Source organism: Ambystoma mexicanum, chromosome 4p (genome assembly GCF_040938575.1).
Source record: "Ambystoma mexicanum isolate Mex_15411 chromosome 4p, UKY_AmexF1_1, whole genome shotgun sequence".
NCBI lineage: Eukaryota > Metazoa > Chordata > Amphibia > Caudata > Ambystomatidae > Ambystoma > Ambystoma mexicanum.
Window position 1 is genome coordinate 470,181,288 of NC_090927.1, and position 19,766 is coordinate 470,201,053.

General features: G+C 46.0%; 1 protein-coding gene across 2 annotated transcripts in view; it reads right to left on the reverse strand.

Moving 5' to 3' along the window:
- CPSF3 (cleavage and polyadenylation specific factor 3) overlaps window positions 1-19,766 on the reverse strand; it is a 421,648-nt gene that overhangs the window by 396,810 nt on the left and 5,072 nt on the right. Inside the window, exon 2 of one of the 2 annotated variants that reach the window (XM_069606000.1) lies at window positions 1,198-1,261. The exons of the other annotated variant lie outside the window; for it this stretch is intronic. Coding sequence (XP_069462101.1) covers window positions 1,198-1,261 — 64 coding nt within the window. The remainder of the gene's footprint in view (window positions 1-1,197; window positions 1,262-19,766) is intronic. 2 annotated transcript variants of the gene reach the window in all.

The window sequence follows — 19,766 nt, forward strand, 5'->3', positions numbered from 1 at the left end:
CAAAAGAAAACCAGTCGAGTGGAGCACCACATAATTGTATGAGTTTGTGGTTAAAGACATTCCCAAATTTGGCCATGAAAGTGAGTTTGAAAAATAAATGACATGCGTCATCCCAACAGAGGACATCTCCCAACAACAATATGGAAAATACTGCTGATGCAGAAACAAAGGAACATTATACAGCAAATTTAATCTTGATTCCCAAAGGCCAGGTATATAGTTTTGAGGACTGCTCTAGACATTCATGGCAAGTCACCCAAGAACATATAGCGTCAAAAGAGATTAAGGCGTCAGGAGATTAAGCCTCCAAGTACATTAATGATTACAACCCCATCATTGCATCAGTTTAGCATGCAGATGTTCAATTCACTGCAGACAATTCATCTGTGGTCATTGGAAATCTCACAGCCTATCGCAGCCAAGCGGAGAAGACAGTTAAAAAATATGTAGCACAAATGCAGCTTGTTTCTAAAACACGATGTGGACCAACCATTAGTGAACATAGTAACAGATGGTTGTTGGATTACATACAAAATCAAGATGCGTCATAGATGGCCTTAATAATTTATGGAAACTTGAGGTAGTTGAAGGATTTTTCTTCTTGTGAGATTAGCAAATAGCAGATTGTGCAAGATTACGACAAGCAGATGTGTGTTCAATGGAATGCACCAGGATAGAAAAGGCGGGGAAATATACAGGTGGGTCGATTGGTCTCTGGTTGGCGTCCACCTCTCCATCCCAAACCCCCATCGGTAGTTCCAACCACCAACAAAAGCATCCACAGAACTCCGAAACAGCACAACATCTTTACATCTCGAGCTTCTCACTGCATTCCTCCAACCAAAACTTACTGCAGAACTACCACCCAATCAATCATTTTTCAGCTAAATGAAAGGTGGGGTAGGTAACATACAGTCATTGACTTGGGAATTACTTCTGCACATATGTTTACATTGACAAGAGAGCTTCCAGGGATGCAAATTGCACAGCATTTGTCTGCAAAGTATGGATTTTAGGTGTGGGTGAGCAGAAAAGGAAATACAGGAGCGGTACAAGGATATTCCTTGGGTGACCAACACAATATAATGAAACACCGGGTCTGTCCATTGAACATTGCACTTAAATATTGCTCAACACAATATAATATATTAGTTCCATCTACTTAAATGAGCATCTGGTAAATCTGATAAGACATACCATTATTTTTCTTCCCTTGAATTCCAAAATGATACATGATCTTCCTACTTCTTGTCCAGCTCCGCTGTAAAAAGTAACGCAGTTTAGAAACATTCTTCCATCAACCTTTGCAAAATGAAATCACTAAGCAGTTATATCACAGTATGTACTGTAGTGTGGTGGGCAGGAAATTAAATTGGAACCATTGGTTCAGAATTCAAATTCCATGACTTCAGGTTTATTCCCAATAAGTGAACAGGATGGATTTACCCTGTGCAAAAGGCCCAAGCAGTACATGATGGAAGCACAGGATAATGGCCTACAGCATACACAGACTGTGCTTGCTGGAGCATTCTGCTGGTCTCAAGTTGGCTTCAAGTGCATCCCTAGCTCAGCGCCCCAGTCAAGCAAACCGCACACTGCAAGTCACAGTGGAAGCTTGAGTTATGCAATATATACAATTCATATTCAGTATGCTTGGTTAACAGGCTGCAATCATGATTAGTGGGCCTTTGCAGCCTCTCCATCAGAAGACAATAGTGACCTCATTCCTAACAACCATCTAGCGTTGTTTGTGCACTTCATGTTCCTCACGCATATCATAGGTCCTCCCCACCCCCTGGTGTGATTGCAACCCCACTGCCCCCTATGCAAGAACAGGAGATATGGTGGTCTATGGAGTTCGATGCATGGCCCCTTTACGGTGACCCCCACACAGACTGGATAGGTCTCCCTTGACTTGATGCACAATAAAGTGCTGCTATCTATTGATTAATGGGGAACAGGACCCTAAATTGGTCTTCAATAAATGCAGTAATTCACAAGCAGGCAATCCAACAGCACACAAGATGGTCATGTTGCTTTATTTCATTTTTAAATGGCACAAACAACTGCTATAATTCGGGCAATTAATTTACAAACACACTGGATCCAAGATAGTATAGTGAAGTTCTACTTTCATAGTGATGTGCCCTAGAAGGTACTGTCTTCACATTAGTCCCCAATTTGGAATGGCAAGTACCATTCATGCTTCCCACTTATTTCACCTGGGCCCCGGTCAACGTGTGCAGTGTAGTTTAGGGTCACTGGAGTTCTGCAACTGGGTTACTTGTGGGATGACCCTTTCCTGAGACATGGTATCCAAAGATTAATTCCCACCCCTCACCTTCAGAGACGAGGTACTAAATGAATGTTAAGCTGGGATTTTCCTTTTAGCTGTGTGAGGGGCAACGCTCCCCCCTCTTATGTACAGTGTACACCTGAACAGATGAACTTTGAAGTAAGTTCCTAGCTGCCACTACTCTCCTCCACTTCACCAGACATCCTGCCATGATTTCACTTGGCCTCTATGGGAACTAACACAGTAACTACCCTGGCTAAAGGGTTACTGACATCCATACTGCTTTCTCTGCTCGTTTGCATTTGTTTTAGTGCCTTATCCTTTCCGTCAGTCTGTCTTCAACCCATTACATTACCTCACACCTTCTCCTCAAACAGCTCCTTCTGCCGGGCCTTGACAAGTGTTCACAATCATTGGTCCCGCCTACTATCACTCATGCAGTCCATAGGATATAATTGCTCCCTTCCCAGAAAGGACATGCTGCCAGGTCACTGCCTGCCAACCAGCGAACAAACATGACATCACACCCAAGATCTACTAATCGAAAGCTTAACCTCTTAGCTGCAAGGCAGCCGGTTTATTTCTACTGGCCAGTTAAAGATGAAAACCAGCATTCTGGTTCTAATAAATTGACTTGGACATTAGATGCATCTAGCCCCTTCCTTTTCCCGCTATCAAACCTTTCCACAAAATCAACAAGCAGAATAGCCAGAGTGAAACGTAATCTATTGTCACAGTTCCATATTAATTACAGTCAAAGTTTACGTTCGAATTATGCATTTTACACCTGCTTGTTCAAATACACAAAGTCAGAGAACCCAAGGTTCTTATATCACTCTATTGCAGTTGGATACCAGTTAGAGCCGAGAGACAAAGTACTTTGATATAAAGTAGGCCTCCTTTCCAATAAGGAACACCATAAGGTATGTAGTTTACATGTAGGTTTATTTCTCTTAGTTAGCAAGTAGAGAAAGCACTGGGACATCCATCCAGCCCAGCACATTAAGTCCAACTGACACCAGTGGAACCCAGCACTCCAAACGACCATCAACACTCCACAAGGATGTCAATGACATCACCACACCAACACTCCACATGGAATGTCGTGGACATCACCACAGCATCATAACACAAACATAGCCATAATCCAGCACAGATTATGACATATCTCCTTCCCTTTCACTAACACCTCACAACACCCATAACACCACCAACCACAAAATGGATGAACACCTCAATCATCACACAGAACTAAATGACTCATACCATCTCAGAAACAACTCCATCTGAGCCCTTGTGCCACACCACAAATCTAGCCAAAATCTTCATTGACAACACCAAATTAAAACCCACACTACAGGCCCTTCCCAAAGCCTGAACACCCACTCAGCTATCAACCCGCTAAAGCCCCAAACCTGTGTTCCGCTCAAGCACATTAGCAGAACTCTGATCCTACCACCAGACCGCTCAAGAACATTGGCAGAAATCTGATCCTATCACCAGACCTTACAGCAACACACTATCCCCCTAACTTACCTATGACCAGACTGCACCTAACTGCCCCTTAACCAAAACATAAAGCATCTCACTGCCCCATAAAATGACCAGCCAGCTCTAACTGCCCCTTAATCAAAACTTAGAGAGCATCTCAAAATGACCGCACCTAGCTACCCCTTAACCAATAACCCAAAACATAGACAGCACCTCACTGCCCCTTAACCACAGCATATAAGCAGCACCACACTGCCCCAAATCCAAAACACGAACAGCACTAAACACCTCACTGCACCTCCTGAAACCCATCACCTCACAGCACCTAACTGGCCCTTAAATCGACCAGCCAGCTCTAACTGCCCCTTTACCAAAACTTAGACACCATCTACAACATGACCAAAGAGCACCAACTGTCCCTTAACCAATAATCAAATCATAGACAGCACCTCACTGCCCCTTAACCACAGTATATAAGCAGCACACACTGCCCCTTAACTCAAAACATGAACAGCACCAAACACCTCACTGCACATCCCGAAACCCATCACCTCACAGCACCTCACTTCCCCTTAACTTGACCAGCTAGCTCAACTGCCCCTTGAAATGACCAGACAGCACCTAAATGCCCCTTATCAAAACATAGACATCACCACAATGCCCTTTAAGCACAGCATATAAGTAGCACCACACTGCCCCAAACCCAAAACACGAACAGCACCAAACACCTCACTGCACCTCATGAAACCCATCACCTCACAGCACCCCACTGCCCCTTAACTTGACCAGCTAGCTCGACTGCCCCTTGAAATGACCAGACAGCACCTAACTGCCCCTTACCAAAACAGACATCACCACAATGCCCCTTAAGCACAGCATATTGAAAGCACTAACTACCCCTAACCGGATCCTAGACAGCACCTCACTACCCTAAATCAACACCACCACCTTACTTCCCTTGCGACTGCATCACCACCTGCACCTCCTTAAACAACACACAGCCCCACACTGCCCTTTAACCCCAAACTAGACAGTACCAACTGCTGACCGCACCTTAGTCAGCACCTCACTGCACCTCCTAAAATAACCAAACATCACCTTAACCAAAACATAGACCGCACCTCTCTTCCCTTAGCCACAACATATAACCATAACCGCACTGCCCCTTAACCCAGAACATGAGCAGCACTAAACAGCACCTCCTGAAACACACAACACCACACTGCTCTTTAACCCCGAAAGAAGACAGCACTAACTGCCCCTTAAAACGGCCAAACCGCACCCAACTGCCCCCAAAATGACCAGCCAGCACCAGCTAACTGCCCCTAAACTCAAAACATGAACAGCGCTAAACACACCTCACTTCCCCTTGAAACCACCAGACATCCCGAAACTGCCCCTTGACCAAAACATAAACAGCACCACAATGCCCCATAGAAACCACCAGACAGCACCTAACTGCCCCTTACCAAAACAGATATCACACACTGCCCCTTAAGCCAGCATATAGAAAGCACTAACCACTCCTAACCGGACCCTAGACAGCACCTCACTGCACACTAGATGCCCCTAAACCAAAACCTGAAAGCACCTCACTGCCCCTTAACCACAGCATTTAAGCCCCTTAACATACAAGAGACAGCACTATCTGCCCCTCTATTCTAAAAGAACTAGGAAGCAACACCTCACTAGACCACCCCAAAATAACTCCCTAAAATTGATATATGCAACTCATGCCCGTCCTAGCACAACAAAACCTCTGCACCTCACTAAACTTCTGAAATGCCAGGAAGCACCACACTGCCCTAAATCAACATCACCTCACACCGCCTAAAACCCATCACCTCACTATCCCATACAATCACCACGTGGACAGCACGACTGCTGGCCCTAAACCCAAAACATGAGCAGCACCAATTAAGGAACATCACTGCCCCCCCCCCCCCCCGAGCATCACTGCCCCTCAAAACACCAGGCAGCATCTCTCATTACCCCATTTGCCCCACTGCCCCTTATAAATAACCGGACAGCACCCCATAACAATATGACCAGGGGGCATGCCCCTACAAACACACATTACATCACAGGACAACACAAAGCCCTACAATAACCAATCAACGACGTCAAAGTCCCTGCTCCAACCCCAACCTGTCCATAAAATGCACATGGGACAGCAATTAAATCCTCTGAAAATCATATAGATAACCTTATGGCGCCAAAGTCTGTGCGCACACCCCAAAATATCCATGAAATGCAAAACATTAACTGCAAAATCCTTGGCGAAAATCCTTGGCACTGAAGTCCCTGCACCAATCCCAGCATGTCCATGGAGTGAAGGCTCTCTTTCTAAATCTACCTGCCTCTACTCTCCGCCCTCTGCAACTAATCCAGAACAGGACTGCAAGACCTGTCCTTGGCCTCAAGCCCTGGGATCGTATCTCTACAGCTCTGAAATCTCTCCACTGGCTCCCAGTGGATGCAAGGATTAAATTCAAAACCCTCTGCATTGTCCACAAGGCTTTCTGGGGCCTGGGTCCAAAATACCTTCAGCTATCCCTCCGCAAATACCTCCCCTCTCGAGCTATTTGCTCCTCTACCTCCAACTCACTCAGGGTAAGTCGTTTTTCTAAGAAACGAGCTGGGGGTAGATCTCGGTCTTCGGCTGGGGCCACCCTCTGGAACAGCCTCCCTGCCACTCTAAAACTTGAGGAGAACCATCTCTGGTTCCGGAAGCACCTCAAAACCATCCTCTTTTCTTCTGCCTTCGCTCCCCCTCTCCCCTGCTGATCTGTTCTCTCTTGGCACCATGCACCTGGCCACCCTCTGTCTTTTGGGCCCAAGTACCTGCTCATCCTGCCACCCTCCTGCACTGCCTCCGGGCCACCCCTTGCACTGGGTTCTGTATCTGTACCCATACAGCCCACCCTTTTTCTTCCTGGACTTATCAGACCTACCCTGTCTGCTGCCGTAAACCTAGCACTTGCAAATTGCTGGCTGCATTACCACTGTTTGTTGCCTCTATTATTTATTTATTGTTATTTATCTGTTTCTCCTCTGCTTCGCACTTTCCACCTCTCCCCCTTCCATGCACTTTTCCCCTCCCCCCTCTCCCATGCACTAGCGCGCTCTCAATGTCACTGTAGTAAGATCGCTGTTTTGTTCTCCCCTGTTCCCCTCCCTTGCCTTGTCGCGCTCTGAAACACTTGTGTACGACCGTGATAGAAATAAAATATCAAAAAAGGCAAATACATGCAAATATGACATGGCGCTAAAGTCCCTGAGCCATCCCCACACCCCCATGTCCAATTAAACCATCCTGCAAAAACATTGCAAACATTACAAATGTTGCCCATGAACCCACCCACTAGTCCAATATGCAAACCCAAGGAAAAAATTCCTAAACATTAGGCCACCACATAAACACAATAGTAGTACATAATTTTACGGGCCTTAAACTGCTAACATTAATCCAAAGCCCAAACCCATGTCCTTACCAACCCCGGAGGCCACAACATATAAACAACGGCATTAACAGTAGACACCGGCCTCACCCAACACCTACTTCCAACTAAAACTCTGATTCACTGCATCCTTCAAGTTGTATGTGTCCCCAGGAATCTGGATCCAAGTCTATCCAATGCAACACATAAGTATGGCACCAATATCCGCACCGGACGTAAGATTCCCGACACCAGCTCCACCCCGGAGCACACATGAAGTGTCCATTGAGATCCACGCACTGGGTGGACCCATCCTCAGAGCAATCCGCATGGCCTGAGAACCCTTTCCACGCCTTTCCCATTTCTCCATTACTCTGCCCATTGGCTCGATCTTCGCCAGCAGTCCACATGACCAGCCCCTCAATGGCGCAACACTCTCGCAGCACCGGTCGGACTTCGAAACAAACGTCCTTGGCAGCATTGCGTTCCAGCCCTCCATGCTGGAATGCCGTGGTAGCGTCGCGTTCCAGCCCTCCATGCTGGAACATACACCCCCATTCCACCGACGTCATCAGTCCGTACTCTTGCAACGAGGAGTAAACCTCAACGTCCGTTACTCCCGCAGTTACCATGTCAACTGCAAAGGACATCCACACTGCACCAAGTACCCCACAAATGCAGCAGCAGCGGCCAGAACACAGACCGTACCGGCCTACACACCAGCCTGTGTCTTACCGGCTCGTGTTAAATGTCAATCCTGCACACTGTCTTACCGGCTCGTTGTAAATGTCAGTCCTGCACACCACAAGCGGCCCCCTCGGCTTCCCGACTGCCCGAGAGATCCTGATGTCTTTCCCTCTCCCGCTCTGGATTGCCAAACCTCCACAACGGCAGCCTCCGCTCACACGACCGCCTCTGTCCGGTTGGGCCCCTTGGCTGACAGCCATCCCCTTTACTCAGATGACAGCCGTCCACAACTTTAACATCTGGACACACGACAACGTGCCCACTTCCAAACACCTCAGGGCCACCTTGTTAGGCACCTCTGCTGTTTCTGCAACCGCCCGGCTTGCAGGGTAATCGCAGAATGACCGACCAGGACCCTGGATTGACTTTTCACTGCACCACCCGGCCTGCAGCTTCTTGCTGTTGGATGGATGTCTCTTTGGAAGGCAGCACTTCTCACCTGCTGCCCCTTCCCAGCAGCACCAGAACCATCCTCGTCGCCAGTAATATAAACTAGGCCTCCTTTCCAATAAGGAACACCATAAGGTATGTAGTTTACATGTAGGTTTATTTCTCTTAGTTAGCAAGTAGAGAAAGCACTGGGACATCCATCCAGCCCAGCACATTAAGTCGAACTGACACCAGTGGAACCCAGCACTCCAAACGACCATCAACACTCCACATGGAATGTCGTTGACATCACCACAGCATCATAACACACAGACATAATCCAGCACAAATGGCAGCCATTTTTAAACAAGATAACATTAATTGAAACTCAACGTTATTGTTATCAGCACTATACCGACATTCTAAGAATAATTAATGTAATAATATGGATGTATATTTGGGCTCAACTTAAACCCCCCCACCAAAGAGAATTGACAGGTCAACAATGGGCTACTCTTGAACAGAATCAACTGTCTATGGTTATCGCAGGCGATACCTCAACTACAACCTATTAAATCTGGAGACATTAAATGGGTTGAATTCATGCAAGAGAAAATAACGGAAAAGGTCAGTGTCCACTTTAAATCACGACAAACCCTAGAGAGAGCAATGGAAAATTCTAGCCAACTCCGCTCCCGTGGCTTCCAATGTAAATGGAGCCAGTCGACGAGTTGTACATGGTCCCCAACAAGGGAAAGAAGGGGACAAATCGCAGACCGAATACATCAGAAACAACATGAAACAGAGGTACGAAAAGTGAACACAGTATTACAAAGAAACATGTCCTCATAACGATCACAAATAAATCAGCGCTCGACCTACTACCTATGCTCATGGAATACTAGAGGCTCGGCACATTTGATTAGAAATGTAAACAATGATCTATCAAAATACGAGATTGTGTATACATGTCTCTTGGAGACACACTACCAGCCAATATGCGATGGATACATAACTTACATGAATCCAGCTATAATGAGAGAAAAAGGACGGCCTCCTGCAGTGCTACTAACCTTAATAAAAACAGAAACCAATTTAGAAATTATAGATTCATATAACCCTAATCCCTGGATACAATTCACGATGTTGGAACAAAAAGAAATGATCAGAAGGAATTCAAAGAAATGGGAAACCAAAAGGGAATGAGACTTGGGATTATGATTATATATATATTGGAACACATTACCCATAAATGATGCAGCGTTCATTAACAGTGATAACATAGACGAGGCACAGTCAAGACACAAGTCGCTCTACAAATTATTTTATGTAGCGATTTGAATATTCACCCGTTTTATCCTAATGGAACGAAAATCCCAATTGAAAAACTTAAAGCGCAAATATGGAGAAAAGAAATGGAAAAAAGAGACATGATATTACTATATGAAACACTAAAACCGTATACCGGCTAAGCCAACTTGGTCAACGGGCACATCAATTGCGCACCTAGATTACATATTCACATCAACTGCGCTAATAGATAGAACCGAAAAGATGACAATCATCCCGGCAACGCACAGCAATCATCACAAAACAACAATGACATGGAAGACTAACAAAAAGCATGCGAAGAAACATACAATAGCTGCCCTTAACTCAACACTGGCTGTAATAGATTATGCATAAGTGATGTTCAAATAGAGGGATTGAAGGACGCATTCTCTACCTGAAGGAAGACCGAGATGGAGAAACTTGATTAGGAATGGCTTCTCATACCCTACAAGTCTAGTAATAGAAAGAGACTAAATGAAAGACAGAAACACGCCCATGCATATAACAATCAAATTATTGTAAAGACAAAACAGTTGCGCAAGAATTTAAAAGTGACCACAAAGATGGGTCGGCAGGATGCCATTAAAATGTCCAAAAGCCTTAAACAATATAGCAATTGGAGTAAAAACCTTCAGGCAACTCTAGTGCAGAATTATGCAGAATGCATGCTTCAAGCGACGAAAAACAAAAATTCCAGAGTTATGGAATTTGATGAACGGAAACCAGCAACACGAGCGCTTCATCATAGATGTCCAAGAGTCAGAATGGATAGACTACTTTAATGCACTATACCAGAAAAGAAATGAAACAGACAGACCTGTCATCGGAAAACAAAGACAAATGGCACATCAGATGGGACTATGAAGAAATTGTGAAGCACATATCTCAAGTGAATAGTTCCAGGGCTCCTGGCCCAGATGGCTTAAGTAATGCCATCATAAAAAAGGAAGACGGAAGCCTGGGCGAACGTGTGTATACAGATGTTCAACATCTCAGAATACAATCATCTCCCGATGACCTGGAAATCAGCAATACTGGTCCCAATTTTCAAACACGGTGACAGGAAATTACCTCGGAACTATCGCCCAATGGCCCTCTTAGATGCATTAGGGTATAGGGAAAAAGAATCCACCAGTAAAACAAAAGGTTCTGAGGTTGGCACAGGCCAGGAAGCTGTATCATTGCTATGACAATCTTACCTAACACCTACTTATGCAGGACTAAATAAAGCGCCATTGCGCTTTATAGACTGGCTGGCTGGCTGCTGGGCTACTTCAGTTGAGATGGTATGGTACCGACAAATTTAAAAGTGTACTTTTAAACTTTTGCCTACACCATCCATCCCATCAAGCCCATCCATCCCATCAACCGCACATGTCCAGCAGTATGTAAGTTGCAGTACTTTAATTAGTCTTGCGTAAGAGCCTCGCTGTGCCTACAAACACAGAAACATGTGTTCTGCCTAGTGCCGGATTAATCCTTGTGGAGGCCACTAAGCAGTCACAAATGATCACTTAATACGTTTTCTCCACCGCTTTGGTACCTTTTCAGGTGCAGACGTTATGAGTCTACAAAAGAGCGATCACAAACAATATTTACGCTATGTTCAAGAAAATGAAAGAATTCTTAAGTCTCAGCCAGAAATGAGTGAGTGTCTGAACAAGAGATTTGTTCTATTACAGTAGAAATTAAACAGTGAAGTTAATCAAACTTCAAAACTTCATTACAACTCAGTTGGGTACCAAACATTGCTGTTGTACAGCAATGTTTGGTAGAACATGTACATCTGTATTTGAAGGCACAGTGAGGCTTGCACCGTATGCAGGACTGAAGTGTGCATGACAAATAAGCATTTGTCAAAGAACAGAATTTCTAAGAAAATTGCTGGCCAAGTATAAAAGAGGGGCACCTTTTTGATCTACGTATCTGTAGCAAAACAGGTTTGGTATAGACGAATGTCAATATGAGGCATTTCATCAGTTCATTATAAGGTATTCATGTAGTCGTGTGGCTGAGACTCCGAGCCATGCGCCCAGGGTTCGAATCCGGACTTTGGCACGGTTTACTTCAAGTGCAGGACACATTTTTTAATTCTCTTTAAATATACAAGGTGGAAGGGCATCCGCCCTCTAATAAAAGAAATGGGACCCGTCCAACCATGTGTACCCTAAACTTATGCCGTGCGGTTGGACAAGCTTTCAACAGTGTACCAAGGCCGGGAGGATAGCTCCGGTGCAACACATTTGACTTAGAAGCAAGACAACGCAGAGCAACAGAGATTCGAATCACAGTGTCGCGTTTAGAGACTGGTCTCCGGTATTAAGTGCGTTATAAAAGATTAGTTAATTACCCTGGCGGTCTGTTACCTTTGGCTCTCCAAGTGTTCAGTACTACAACTCCCATCAGCCAAAGCCAGTTTAATGAATGCTGCGGGATCATGGGAGTCTTAGTCCAAAACATCTGGAGTTCCAAAGGTTGACAATCTCTGATCCAATAGTGGGCGTAAACACGTTTGGTGGGTTTGGAGTAAGCTTTAACATGGTTTCATAGAGGAGGAAGGCTCTTCTCTGTGCCATAAGAACGTGTCGCAAATAACTGCACTGACAATTATGGACATGCTGATGATGGCACCTTTTGGCCTAAAGCTTATATGGCAAAGCCACCCCCATCAGTAATTTCTAAATACTCACTGAGCGTAATTTTAATCAAATGATTTCACGGCAGCTGTGAACTAAATGTCTGCCTTTAATAATTATAGTTGTATGTAGAACTTGTAACTCTGGGGGGAGGCGGGTGAAGGGGCCAATTAGAAAGACTTGAATAATCTGGGGTCTTGAGGGGTAGCCTGTTTGCTGTTGTGAGGTTTCTCCGGGAGCTGAATCGGATGGGGTGCCTTTGTGGATTGGTTGTTCTGGGGAGAGGGCTTAGTTATGGCTACTGTCGCCCTCCAAGTCGGGTTGCCGACGGAGGGTTCAGATGTCTGGAAGTCGCTCATGTTTGAGCGTTGTTTGTAGTTGGGGAAAGGGGGAGGGAGGATTGTTCATAAATGTTTGCTGTGGATCAGACAATTACTCTACGAAACTAATGTGTGGGCAGTTCAGGCTCTGGTGATGGGGAGGGCATTTTGACTTGCTGGGAAAATGTTGGCTAATGTAGCGATTGATGCTGAGGGGGAGGACCGCATGTCGATGGGCACAGGAACGTACAAGGTTTGAATTCCCCAGTGAAAAGGAAATCTGTGCTGGGCAAACTAATATGTATTCTTCCATTGTGTTCCTAGAGGAGAGCTACCTGCTTGTGCAGGATACGAAGCTTATGAAACCTAGGGCACACCAGTGCCAGTTTGTCACCTCTGGAGGCAAAAATAACGTGGTGGGCTGGCCATATTGGTGGGTGAGCAGATCAGAACTCGAAGGTTAAGGTCCTTCGGGACCCGCAGGAGTACTATGCTTCTGTTAAAGGCCTGTTGTGGGATCAGATGTTCACGTTGGTGTCCTTATATGTCCCAAATGTGGGCCAAGACTTATTCCTGGAAAGCTTTCTACTCAAGGTGCTCCCTTTTGCTGATTGGCAAGTTATGTTAGGTGGGGATTTCAATCGGATACCAAACCCCCTAGTGGGCAAGAATCTCCCCCCCAACCAAGTTAGACTTTACACTACACTGGCTTTAAGCCTATTCCCCTGTGAATTGGGGTTAGACGACGCATGGAGACTGACTCACAGGGAGGACAGGATTTCTCTTTTTACTCACACGTTCATGGGGGGTTTCTCTAGGTTGGTTCTCATTCTTATTCCTAGTGCATGATACCTGTGTGTCCGAGGTTGAAATGGGTATGCGCACCCTGTCTGATAATGCCCCTCTGTCAGTGTCTCTGGCAGTGCAGGATAGGCCCGAGAGGCCCATGGAAGTCATATGACCCAGTGCTTAGAGACCCTGCGTTAACTAGAGAGCTGGGCGAGTTCATCTCCAATTACTTTAGGGAAAACAAAAACTCTGGTCCCCCATGAGACATTGTGTGGGACGCTATGAAAGCCGTAGTTAGTGGGGAGCTCATCAGTAAATCTGCAGCTTATACTAGAGCGAGGCAGCTGGTTAGGGTGGGATTAGAAAGTAAAGTTACTTGAGATGAACATGAGCACAAGAGGTTGGGGTCTCACAAGGCATTATGTGTACTCAGGATGGCATGGAAGGAATTGGAGGCCCATCTGGCTAACAGGACAGCTCAGGCAATGCTAAAAACCAAACAGTTCAATTACGCTAATGGGAATCAAGCCAATCACCTCCTGGTGGCCAGGTTGTGCAGGCTCCAAGGCCGGAACTCTGTGTTAGCCTTACGTGATGACCAATATTTGAGAGACGCGCAACTGCCCAGTTCATCCTGTGAGGATTGGGAGTCTCTGTAGGCGCTGATCTTGCTGGGGGAAGTGGAATGAGCAATCAAGACCCTGAAGGATAAGGATCCGGGTCCCAATGGATTTACGGCTCCTTTTTTTACAAGAAATGTTGAGACCTAGTTCCCACCCCCGGCCCACTCTCCCCCCCCAGACCTCTAATTCCTTCATGTCCTCTGGAAGGGTCATTCCTTCGATGGAAGTCTCTACATCAGTTCCGATTCCAAAGCAAGGCATTAATCCACTACTTTGCGACTCGTATCACCCAATTACCCCACTAACAGACTAAGCTTTTCTCCAAAATGTTGGCTCGTCATATGATTGATGTCCTTACCGGACGTAGCGATCAGACGGGTTTCATTGAGGGCAGTAGTGCTCAGGGTAATGTGCACTGAGTTCTGAGCCTACTGGAAGTGGGGAGACGCTCAGACAGATTTGGGCATTATTGTACTGGATGCTCATAAGGCTTTTGACAGGGTGGACTGGAGAAAGGATGATGGCAATCCAACATCAATCTGCATGCCTTAGGGTCAACGGGGCAATGTTGCACAGGCTGTCAATTACCAAGGGGCACGAGCAGGGCTTCCTGTCATCTCAGTTTATTTTCACCTTGTGTATGGAGCCGTTTACTAGCTGAATTAGAGCTAATGGGGCGATAGAGGGCATCCAGGTCGGGGAGATGGACTATAAGGTGTCCCTTTACACAGACAATGTTTTGCTCACCCCGAGTAATTCCCGTTCATCCCAACCCAAGGTGCTGCAGGAGTTGGATTGTGTTGGCCAGGTCTCTGGGTTCGAGGTAAACTATGATAAATCGCATGGACTGGATGTGTCTTTGAGGGCCACAGGAAAGGTGTGTTATCGGAGCTCATGCTGGTTAGGTAAGATTTTCAGAGAAATTGGAAATCTTCCCGATAGGGTCAACCCCAGAACGTTTTGCTTTATTAGTTGGATATTTTTCTTTAATGCCTCTGTGAGTGGGAATCTTTTTCCAGACTCACAGAATTTTTTACTCTTTATGTATGCCATTTTTTTGACTCTCCATAGTGTCACTTTAAAGCTATCCTGTTTAAGAACTTATTGGCAATAAGTGCCTGTTGTTGCTGGGTTGCCCTAGGGGCTCCCCTTTTAACTATCTTTTGCTAAATTTGAGAGAACTACAGTTTGCATGGGTAGAAAGGATCTTTGGACCCCCTTCGCATTTTATTTTCTGAAACCAGCACACACCCACCTTATGTGGAGTGCTGGGGAGATACAATGTACCCCCGTTCACACCAAAACGAACAATTCTGTTACAGAAACAAGCATAACTTCAATGGCTGTGTTCACAGCTGCAGTACAGGCATCTAAGGGGTGCTTATGTTACCAAAAAGGCCCCCCCCCCCGTCTTCTTTTTTTCCCGCAATTTTAGAGTATCTTGTCCTTTCTTGTTGCTTCCCACGACATCCAGGGTGGGAAATTCCTTTGTCTGATTTTTATCTTCGGCGGGAGTCCACTGTACTCCCCACCCAGGCTCCAGTCTGTCTGTGAGGGCAGGAAGCGAGGGAGGAGTCCAAAACTCCACAGCCCTTTGTTTTCCTCCTTGCCTGAATGGGGACAAATCCCAGTGGGGGGCTGGCTGTCCTGATTGGACAACCAGACCACCCCTTCTTGTAAAACGCAGGGAGAGAATGCAGAAATTGTGCTGTAGTTCCTGTTAAATACTGCAAACCTGGAAGCTGAAGACCAGTCGACCACTGGAACCGAAGAGGATGATGAAGAAAAAGCGGATTAAACGATTTCCAGCGACCGAAGAGCCGACTGTGTAACCGGAGCCTGCTGTAGCCCTTCCTTCCAATCGACCTGGGGACTCCCCAAACGATGACCCTGATCCAGAGCCTGGTGAGACCCACTAGACTCAAGTAGACCTGCATCTTGAGCCATCCCTCGTGTTGCTGCGATCTTGCGTTGCTGCAATACCCCAATACCCTGGGACCTCGCGCCACTGGGCAGTGCACGGTCTTCCAAATTACAAATCTCGCTGAAACTTTGTGGCCATCCTGGTAGATCTCCAGAGACACAAATCGAGTCCGAAAGGTCCCCTCAACAGAGTGCTGGGCCTTTATAACGACAAGAATTCAACCGCAATTTTCTGTCTTCTGTGCTCCTTGAAACGGCACCAAATCACCAGAGCTGCATTCATACATGAGGAAAACCTTGCCTAGAGACTTCATCAATCCATGCTGCAAAGTTCCTTCTGAGGTCTTGTTTTCAGTCACCGCAACAAGGAATCCACTGACCGGGTATTTGGCTGCAGATCCTGAAGTCCTCCTGCTGCAAAATCTTCAATGCTGAGGTACTGTGTTGACTTGGGTATGTACTTGCCTTAAGTCCGTTAGGATTTCTGTGTAGCTGTGGGCTGTTTTCTGTGATGGGAGGCCTCTCATCCAGTGCACCCAGTCCCACTGCTAGAATCCTGCCAGGGTGTCGCCTGTGAAGCCCCTGGACCCTCTTCTAACTCTAGAAGTAAAGTACTCGCCTGTTTGCCCAGTCTTCCTAAGGAACTCTGACTTTTGCTACTTGAGAACCTATGCTGACACTGCCTGTTGGACACTAGATCCTAGTGATCCCCCTTCTGCCACTGAGAACACTCATGCTCCAACAATAAGGGACAGACTTAAGGGATTAGGCCTTTTGACTAGAAAAGAAAATAAGTGTTTAAAAGTTACTTACAAAAAGAGTTGGTTGGTAACTGTAACTCTAAGAGTGAACAGTTACAAAAGTTCTTACTTAACTTGGATGTATGATGCACTATTCCTAAAAGTATGGTTAACATCTTTCTTTCCTTAGAAACTGTTTTGCCATTCTAATAGAAAGTAGTTGTGAAGGTATATTACTCACCTGTGATTAGGCTGTGCCTCTTCCCAAAAGTAATGTGTTGGTTTCACCAGAGTATTCCTGCAGGGTATGAGTGTCCCCCCCAACTGATCTTGCTTCCACTGACTTGCTGTTAGCCTGTCCAGAATAAGTCTATTAGGTTGTTGCCTACCTAGAATAACTGAGTCATTCTGTAAAAGGGTAACATTAGGGTCTGTGGTTCTAACTGTCCCCTATAAGTCCTACATCAGTCATGTATAGTTGGAAAAGATCTACCGTGGACTCCTTGTGAGAAAAAAAAAAAGTATATGGTATTACGTACCTTGAGTTAGCTGTGTGCCATCCCAAAATAAGTTACCAGAGTTACTACTTATCTCAATTTGTGTTTCACTGATCTCAAAAGCACCTTTAATTGAATATTACATCCTTAGGTTTTACTCACCTAGTAGAACTGTGTGTTATCACGAAAGTAGTTATAGGTTTTTATTTTACCTGGAATAAGTGTTCCACTGTTCACAAAAAGTATATTGTCCAGTTGACTAATTATGTGATTTGTACAGAGAGTCACTGTACAACTGGTAGGGTCTACTGCCCTTGCATTACTGAATGTAATTGCGAAGGTAACCATTGGTTTTTACTCCCCAAGAAGAGGTGTGACCTATACTGAATGTGTATGAAAAGGTTTTAACTTCCCTAGAACTACTGTTAAGTGTTCCAAATAACGTTTCTACTTTGGTTTGTGTACCAATTTTAGTGTTGTGTTTTTATAATTGTGATTACATATAATGTGCGATAGTACTTATTTACCCCTGGATTTATCGGGGCCTACCTGTATTTAAATAAATAATGTATTTTTACCTACATAGTGTTTCTTTGGGCCATTTGTATTACAATTTCATTTGTACTGATTCTACAGCCCTCTCTCCCTCCTAAAATAAGCCTGGCTGCTCTGTTCACACTACCATGAACTCGGGTGGGTGGTATTTACTAAGCCCTTAGTTGGACTTCAGAAAAACTGTCCCAACAATGCTCCTATACTATGGACCCGGGAGTCTATCCCCCATCTGGTGGTGCGCATCCCTGGTAGGATCTCGGAGGTCTTTTGGGCTAATTTCCCATGTCTATTTCAGAAACTGGCAGAAGACTTGCTCAGGTCGGGACACCAGGAAAGGTCTTGGTTTGGTCGCATTGCGGCGATCAAAATGAGTCTGATTCTGCGCTTGCTTTACCTGTGCTCGGCATTGCCAGTGAGGATCCTCACAGCTTTCTTAGCTGGGGTGAGCAAAGCTCGCAACCTAAGTGGAAATTAATCGAACAAGCCCAGTCAGCAGTAGACTTGACTCGGCTACCTTTTATAGGTAAGAGATATCTGGGGCAGGAGTGGGAAATTCTCTCTGCAAGCAACAACTAAGTGTACACTTTATTACAAGGGGAGAGCTCTACGCAGGTGGGGAGTGTCAATGAGGATGGGGCCCCTTAAACCTATATGGGCCAATCCGAGTTGTCAGCCTGGCCGTGACAGCGGGGGCTTTAGGAAACAGGCGGTTTGTCGAACCTGCATCAGCTTTACAAGAACAATCGCCCAATAACGTTTGACGAATATAAACGCACCTTTAATCTGCTGGAAACTGAATGGTTTTGCTATGCACAGCTGCGGCATTGGGCTTTTCACCCACTCACAAAGAAGGGGGCTACCGACCCACTGTCTGCGCTTGAGTTATTACAAGTGGGTCTGTCACAGGGTCGGATCTCTAAGTTACATAAGCTATTGGACACAGGGGACCTAGTTGTGCACCTACTGTATATGGCTCAATGGGAAGTTGACCTGGGTGGCCCATTGAGGATGAGGAATGGTTGAGAATATAGGGTAGGATGCTAAATCTTCCAGAGGTGTCACAGACAGGGAATGTTCCGATACATTTTGTTACAGGCGGTATCTCAGCCCGGAAAGGTTGCACCACATTGTTAGAGACTACTCTGCTGCTTGTTGGCAGGGTTGTGATGTTGTGGGTTCTCTTTTTCATATGCTATGGTTGTGTCCTAAAGTAGGCCTCTTCTGGAAGGAGGTTCTCTCCGAAATAAAGTATATCACAGGACCGTCACTCCCTATGGAACCACGGGTGGGAATTCTGGCCGATACGGATGCTGGACTGTTCCCCCTTACTGGGCATTTTCTCCTGGCAGCGTTAACCATTGCCTGAAACTGGAAGTGTGTTGATGGCCCGGTGGCCCAGATTTGGTGGGTTAAGATATTGGACATTTTGGTTGCTGACAAAATAACGGCACTGTGTGAAGGATGCTTTGTCAAGTATGTCTCCGTCTGGACCCCATTTATTGACTTTGCAGAGACTTACCCTGCAATCGTTACCAAGCCCCCCTTGCTGCAGGACTTTTCATCACTGTGAAACCATCTGTCCCCTGGGGTGGTGAATGGGCTGACATGGTTTGCTGGGGGAGGGGAGGGCGGTAGAAGCCAGAGCCAGTGGGAGGGTCGGGAGGCGGGAGGGAGAAGGAAAGCAGGAACGAGACGCTGCAAGGGGTGCAGGCACACAAGGCCGAGCCCCGTTTTTTCCCCCAAATAAAGCGCACAATGGGACCACGCACAGCGCCAAACTCACCTGCTTCCAAGGATTACGAAAGGAAGCAGGGGGCTACGCACGCTTGATACACCCAGGCAGTGTCTCCTAGGCAGCCAATCAGAGCCGGTGAGAGGGAGAAGGAAAGCAGGAAGGGAGACGCTGCGAGGGGTGCAGGGTGAGTGGTCAAGGTGGGCCAGGGGTATGTGGTACTGAAGGATGGGTCCAGATGGAGCAAGAGGTCTGTGGTGGTTGTGGGTAGTGAGA